Here is an 8,209-nt window from a genome sequence, read left to right as displayed (position 1 = left end):
AGAAAAGATAGGTTTTTCATGAAGATTAACTAGGATAACCGTGACTGAATAGCTTGCGTGGCACACACAATAGCTGAGGTCTGATCAGATAGCCTGTCATTGAAATTGTGGAACTATCGAATGTGCAATAATTTACCTGGGAACATCCTTCTCTTGGAGGGCGCCGGATTTAAGACAATCCTGCATATGTTTTGAAAAAAATAATTGTGAAAAATACATAAGATTTGAAGTATATTAATGCCTTAAGTCATCTAACATTCTAAATCTTAAATCTATTAAATAAATATTAAATATTCTAATCTACATTCTTTGTAGCGGAAAGTAATTAATTCTCTCCCACAACTTCCCTCCCAATGAAGTTTAGGATTGAAAACAAAAATGTATAATGTGATTTGTCACTTTGTGTGGTTCAACAAGCCTCATTGCTTGAATCAAGAAAATGAGATGGGCAGGTACTCGGACAAATTTTTTCTAACTTATAAAAGGAAATTCAAAAGGGAGAATTTATTTAAGAACATTATTGTCAAAATGTGACAAAACAGAAAACCGGGGAAGGGAGGAAGTGGCTATTTCATAGAGTAGGCAGCTTGGTGAAGGGAAATTCCGTCTAGCTTTGTCTGGTGCAGTTTTTACATGTTTATTTAAGGCAGTCTTTCGCAGCATCTCCATCTGGGAAGGCTGTTTGTTTTCATCTCCAGTGTTTTCAGCTCCATGGCAACCGCAGGTTTCTTCAGTGAGGCCCAGAAAGCAAGCCAAGAGTCTGCTCTTCTTGCCTAGAACAATGTCAGCCTGTGGCAACCCTGTTCGTCTGCTATTACACTCATGGTCAACATTTTGTTTAGAGCTCTTCCACCTTGTCAATACAAGGAGGAGGCCGCCGAGGTGTTCAAAGGCAGGTCTGAATAGGAAGTTGTCCAAACATGAAACAGCTGAACAGTATTCTTTGGATGGAATCTACTCAAGACCTACTTGTAGAACCTCTCTGCAAAGCACTAAATCAGCTGAGAATTTAAAAAGCTGTCATCTGGACTCTTTGTTCCACTAAAAACCCCAGTTAGCTATGCAAATAGTCTGAATTCCCCTTTTCCCTAAAAGAAAGGAGTCTGATTAATAACCATGCTAAATGACAAAAACTAAAAAAAAAAAACACTGTTAAAATGGTATCAGAAGTAGCTATGTGAGAGTAGTTGGAATATTAATAAGTCACTTTGTACAACTTTGGAGAAAGTATTCTTGGCTTTCTTTGTGCCACATGTTTTCTTATCACAAAGAACATGGTAGAGGTCAGGACTCCCCTGTGTTGAGAAATAAATTTTCTTGTCCGATATTAAAATAGGAATAACACTGCATTTATAGTGTCATTGGAACAGGAGACGTGTCAAGGACTCCACAATACAGCCAACAATGGTTGGAGAGTAGGTTTGTAGGGGAGCAATTTGCACAGGACGTAATGCTGCACAAAGAGTCAAAGTGCTCTAATAGTAAAAATGCTAGAGCACACGAAATGTTTCATTTAAAAAGTAGTCAGAAACTGTCATAAAATGGTACCCTGGCTTCTTGACCATACAAAAATATTTCTTATAATAGTCATGGGAAAAAACCCTTTCCGTTATCGTTAAATGATACTTGGGAAACAAAAACTGGGGATGGTGATTGTTACTATGGCAACCATGGCTGTTTCACCCGGGATTACAAGAGTAGGCAACAATGTTATCGCCTAGCATTGAGACTCTTCAGCACAAACGAGGCCTAGAGAGTTCTGTCTCTTAATTTAATTAGATGAGGCACCGCCAGCTGAGTTTTGCAAAATACAAGCTGTAAATGGAAGTCAAGAACAAATCTTCTCTTCTCATTTTAAAGCTGCAGGTACAGCTTCTGTATTTTACTCTTTGTGCCTGTTGCATCCAGAAAGTTCCCTGTGGCAAGCAGGCAATGAAGGCCTTATTGATTAATAATATTAATTGAAAGAAGATTATCAAACGATTTCTATCCCAAACTATTTTCCATATATAAGGGGAAGTTCCACACACCCGGTTAAACAGCCATTATTCTCCAGCTGCCCCACTGCCTAAGGAGGCTAGGCTCTGCAAGAAGTGGAATTAAGCCAGGACACTGGGGTAACACCCTTATTCATATGAATAGTTCCGTGGGTTTTGGGCTTTCAACTGGTGATCATTTATGCGTTTCATGGACGTGAGCTAAAATGGTCAGTTCCACACCTGTAGGAGCGCTGGACAATGCACTAGAAACACCATGGCCACCCCACGGTACGGATCCTACTCAGGCTGCCAAACGGTAGTCATGTTGACACGATCTGAGGGATCCAGTCCGGTCCCGATGTCACATCCCCGCTCTGGTTTAGAGTTTCATCTTTAGTCTCTGTGTTTAGTTCCACTTGTGTTTTGCTTCTACACTCTACACTTGCGCTTTTGACCACATCTCTGGGTTGTGCTGAGCCTATGTTCTCCAGCGTTGTGACTCAGCCTGTCTCGACTTTGCTTCAGATTCTCCTTTGTGCTTATTCCAGCTACGAACGTGGCCTGTTTACTATGAGTACACTACTGGTGGATTTCCCATTTGGGCCTGTGCCTTGCGTCTTCCCGGCTTTGAACCTTGCTTCACTCTGGACTTCAGCTTTGGACGGTGGCTGTCTGTCTGTTTGCTACCACAGCCTGCCTGCTCTCAGCAGCCTGCCCACATCTGGGTTCACCACACTGCTTCGGACTGCTGTGCCCAGTCAGGTAGGAGGAGAGGCATGACGGAGATCAAACAAATTCGACGTAAACAAAAGGAAACAAATATACCTAGTGGAGGTGTCTGATACCCTTGTCACCGGATCTGTTCTGTTCATCACCAACTCGTCCTCAAGAGCTCAGCAGAAATGAAGCAGTGCACTGCATGACGTTCTGAGAGCTGACATTGGAAATCATACATTTTAGGGTAGTTTTGGTTTTCAAATCAGTGCTTGAGTGTAGAAAGTCAAGGGAACAGGTCAGTTACAGGCACAGATATAAAAAAAACAGCAGACATAGCTCCCCCCCCCAGGACCAGGTATTGACATTCACTGGGCTAGAACCCCATCCTCATTGAAATCCACAAAATCATTTCTTCTGTAAATACATTTTATTAGCTAGCAAATAAAGGTTAAATCTATAACAACATTTGTAACAAGCTGAAAAAAAAATTAAAAATTCTTTCTGTACAACTTTCTTTGAAGACCACATACAGTTACAAACATAAATCATAAAACAACATACAGTATGTACAATAATGCATTATTAGAGGAAAAAATAGATTCATATTATGAGTACTGGACAAACCCTTTAAATGAGGGCATCCTAATAACCCTCAATGTTATTGATGTCTTAAAAGCAAGTTGCCAGTATTTCTTAGTTACAGTAAATAACATCATATAAAGTCCCATCCCTGTATACAGTTCATTTAATGTCCTGAAAATAAATGGAAGGAACTGACATTAATCCTGAACTCAAAGAAAAAGTATCCTCATCAGGAACATACTGAGTTAACAAGGATCACAATTCCAGAATCGCTGAAACTGAGCGATATACAACAGAAGTTCAGACATTGGGTCACAAGTGTTGATTAAAAGGATGAGAACATGTTATTAGTCAGAAGAACAACCATAGAGACTTGTACCCAATTGAGAAGTTACTTAATTCAGCTGTTGTGTGGCTGGTGTGGGCTACCAAGGTGGGGTTGCATTTCACTGGATGAAATAGGTTCCCTGCCAAATATGTCAAGTGTTTTGAGATCTTCAGTGATGAAAAGAGCTATATAAATTCAAGGATTTGCATTTATGCTACAGAAACCCAACAACGGCCAACAGTAAAAGAAATGTATCTTTCACTACAGAATCATTCCATCACTACCTGTATTACAAATTTTGCAAACAAACATTTTAGCTTGTGAAGAAAATAGCTTTCTTTGCAATCTGCCAGTTTGTAAGTACAAACATAATTTCAACTGGTTTAATTATTTTCACACTTCATGGGTTTTTTTCCTCATTCAATAGTTATCCTATTTTTCTATCCAGAAAAAAAACCTTTATGATAACTCTGTTTTGCTTTAATTTCCTACATAAACTGATTTTGCAAAAGTAGATGTGACTGGGTTTTATTAAAGGAACCAATAAGCTACAATCAACAGCAAAATACCTGTGATGCACCATAACTCTTCCATTGCGGTATTTCTAAGGCAGTGAGAGCAGTAACATCCTGATAAAGGCCTTTTTTAGACAGTTCAAGCTATTAGAACAATACCATGCTCATGAACAGAAAATAAAGGGTAAAGCCACATATATTACATATAAAACCAAAAAAGTGATTGATTGTCAGTCAGTACAAATCAAAACATGTCAGTGGAGGTCATTGTTAACGAGACAGTAATTTCTCCAAAACATTTACAGTACAAACTGAATACAAAACACCACTGATGCTTAAGATAATAGAACGGACGTAAAAATAAGATTATTGATGTCATGATTAAATAAGCACCTACTGTACCACTACTGCATCAGGATGGTGTTTGCACAACCACCAAACAGTTGATTCTTAATCAGAAGTCATGCAACTCAGGTGACCACAGTCCTATGAAGTACCTCTGTCTTGCATAATCACAAGGAACAGGGCCCATTTCCTTTAAAAACTAATAACTGTCCTAGCACCTTTGACAATTAATGTTATGGACAGCTTTAAACAATATTTTGAACTGTGTAGGAGGGTATATCCAATACATCTGTTCTTTTCCATTATATCTGTTGCATATGAGTGTCATAGAATGATAAAGGCAACATTAAATTTAATTGCACTACAATTAAGGCTGCATGATGCAGTTTGCTACATTATCCACTTGCACCTTTCAACTGCTGTATTCATTTTGAAGGAAATAAAATTTGAATTGACAAAACTTTTAACTAAAATGAAAAATGTTTTTAAGTGTCATTTTTGTAAAACACACTGAAATGTGTAAACACACATTATGAAATATGAATAAAATCTATAACAAGAACACTAGAAATCACTCCTTCTAGGTGATGGTATTGTTTTGGTGTTTCCATGGAATGGAAACACATTACACATTAACACTGGAATGGAAATATAGTCTTGTACATCTTTTTAGAAAAAAATGCTGTCCAGATAAACAGAAATAAAAATAAGTTAAGAATCAAGAAAACAAAGTAACACCATAATGGCCATTAATCAATCCCAACAGGATTCCTGAAGCAGGCACTTTCACCTACTTTATCATTTTTTGTAAAAACAAAAGTAGCAATTCAGAACATTTTTAATTTGCCTTTGTCAATAGCAGATAGTTGGTTATTGCAAGATTCTTAAAATGTTTTCAACAACCTGTGATATTTTCCAAAATAGTTTATTCGCAGTTTAGACATTTTTAATGTGCAAAAAGATCTCAAGTGACAGAAAGCTGAGACTAATACTGATAATAATGATACATAATACAAGATGCTCTGCCTTTTCTCAAATTTCAGTTTTAAGAGTATAAGAAAAATCTCAAACAAGAGGCTATTCTTGCCCATCTAGCCTGTTGGGTATGACATATTAAATGTATCAGCGTATCATTTATTATCTAACGTAATACTTGTTAGACTCTGGAACAATTCGCTTTGTTATAGTGAATAATGAACATAATTCTGTAAAACAACAGATGTAAACATAAAGCAGACCAAAAGACAATAAAAACGCATTGATACAGGAATCAAAAATATACTGCATTTAGAACACAAAGATACATAATATAGAATCATATAGAGTTAATAGGGGAAACATACAATGAAATCATCACTGTCTGCAGTTCACTCTTAAAACTTCTCTACTGAGTTGTGGGAAATAATACTCAGGTTTAAGTATTAACTCAAAAAATACTCAAAATTCTTCACAATTGCATCAATCACAATTGTTTTACTAGATGAAGCGCGGCTCTGTAAGAACTGCTCTTCCTCACTATGTCACACTTTTGAAAATCTTAGCTTTTCACCCCCCATGCAGATTTTTAAAGTCACCACGCAGGTGATCAGGAGGCTTTGTGATTGGAGCTGGGGTGATCTCTTTTCGCTAAAAATAATTCCAAATGAACAACACTCACAGAGACATACGTCACAGGAACTGATTTCAAATAATAAAATACAAATTCTGAGAGGGAAGAGGGGCTGTATACTGTAAATTCCTGTTATCCAGAATAAAGGAGAGAAATTAAAGCCCTTTTAACAGGCAGTGTCCAGCATCTTAAACACTATCAACATAATTTTTTAAAAAGCCTTTCACTAAACAAAGGCACACATCCTGACATATGATTTACAACGAAAACGCTTTTCGTTAATACACCTGAATGAGCTACATCTAAGAATTTTGTCTTGCTATTCATACATTTTCAAATGTACAAGTTAATTAAAAATATTTTTTTGCACAAAACATCTTATTACATACACTTTAATGCTTTATAAGAAGAGACTAAGAACAGTGCTGTCCTTCACCTGCTTTAAGAGCATATATATATACTATATATGTTGGTCCCATTGACACAAATAAAATCTCTGGTTATAAATATGTACAAGAATGTAAGATTATTAAAACATAACACATTAAATATTTTATACTCCATATTCCCCTTTTCCACATATTCTTGTTTTACTCCTCCTAAATTACATTAACTGAAAATTTAACAAGATCTGAGTTTGTTATGCATTCTCTGAGGTTACAACATATTATGAAAATAGGTATTTAAATTATATTAACATAGCAAAAAAAAAACAACTGATACTCAAACCAAACAAGCAGCTGAGAGTGCTGTTGTGCTTGAACAATTTTGACATTTACTTACACTGGAAAAGACTGGCCCTGTGTCTGAAACTTAGAAAACAAAAAAATTCCAAGATCTTGAAATGACTGAGATGACTCGGAATTTGTTTGGTCTCTTCCTGTCAGTTATACTGTATAAGACACAAATAAAGAAGACAGGAAATGAGGTGGTATACTTGTTTTATCCTGGAATGTTTCTCAATGTTCATGTTTATCACATTTTTATTTTTTCTTCTCCTTGAATTAAACCTTGCAAACAAAAATGCCCCGCCCTAGCAACTGTTTCCATAGCTATGGCAAGGTGACCGTATTGACATGACTTCCGAGTCACTCATGCTAGGCATATTCAAAAGAGGCCCTCTCCCCCAAAAGTTCCCAGGATTCATTAACGTATCACAAGTATACGACTTGAAGCTTGTCAGGCCAAAACGTTATCTCTTATCTATTGTATGACTACCAGTGAGCTGTTTCTTGCTCTGAAGCTAGCATGCAGACAGTAATTTAGATGAAACATGGCAAGGAGGAGGCATTCATGTTCATAGCAAGTAAATGCTAAGATGAAATTCTGAAGTATTTGTTTTTTTCATCTATTTTAAAGATGTTCCCTCACAATCGAGGTTGTCTGAGGTCTCCAAACACTTCACAATGTACTGTGGAATATCCCGCCAGCTGGTAGTCTTTGATCGTGCTAAAACATCCTCCAAATGTTCCAGAAAGGTCTGCTTCCAGCAGGAAAAATCCCAGAGCTTTGATTGTTTGAGGATTGGGCAGAGTCTAGGCTTGATGCAGCGGGAGTGGTCAGGCTGTTGTCCTGCTGCCGGCAAAGCTGCTTGCTTGAAGCCAAAATGCTTGAGCATTCCTTCCGATTGGGCAGGAGGGCTGTATCCCAAAAGGCACCAGCCCACAGGTGTATCAGCAGGTGCTGGCACAGCCAGGCCGGCGAAAGAAGCGGGAATTATCCGAGAACGGCGTGGGTGTCCGAAAAAGGGGAACATTCTGAGCAAGGTTTGGAAAAATAGAATTAAAAGCGAAATAATAAAATCCCTTCATAGGTCTCCATCCTCCGGTGGCAGGCATAGCCTGAAAAGCCTGTGTGAAGAAAAGTAATGAATGAAATGTTGGAAGTGTTTTCATTTAAAATGTATTCATTTCTCTACCTGTGGGTCCAAGTTTTCTGCTTGGTCAAAATGTAGGAAATTTAAGCATACCCAAGCTAGATAAATTAGTTATTAGCATGAAGGTTAACTAATTAAATGAACTCTATCTCTTTTTAACTGGAAGACAACAGACTCTCTCATTTTTCTTTTAACAAATGGGATTTATCCAGAGGCTAAACTGCTGTTGTCAGAACCTCCTATACCTACACTACCTAT

General features: G+C 37.5%; 1 protein-coding gene across 2 annotated transcripts in view; it reads right to left on the bottom strand.

The window, feature by feature from the left end:
- Positions 1–3,104: 3,104 nt before the first annotated feature.
- Positions 3,105–8,209, bottom strand: part of prex1 (phosphatidylinositol-3,4,5-trisphosphate-dependent Rac exchange factor 1) — a 139,178-nt gene continuing 134,073 nt past the window's right edge. For both annotated transcript variants that reach the window (XM_088608467.1, XM_088608468.1), the window contains exon 40: positions 3,105–7,925. In XM_088608467.1, the coding sequence (XP_088464593.1) occupies positions 7,883–7,925 (43 nt within the window). In that variant the 3' untranslated portion in view covers positions 3,105–7,882. The remainder of the gene's footprint in view (positions 7,926–8,209) is intronic.

The sequence above is a fragment of the Lepisosteus platostomus genome, chromosome 15 (assembly GCF_059453375.1).
Source record: "Lepisosteus platostomus isolate fLepPlt1 chromosome 15, fLepPlt1.hap1, whole genome shotgun sequence".
Lineage (NCBI taxonomy): Eukaryota > Metazoa > Chordata > Actinopteri > Semionotiformes > Lepisosteidae > Lepisosteus > Lepisosteus platostomus.
The sequence above is the reverse complement of the archived record's forward strand: the minus strand, read 5'-3'. Positions and strand labels throughout refer to the sequence as shown.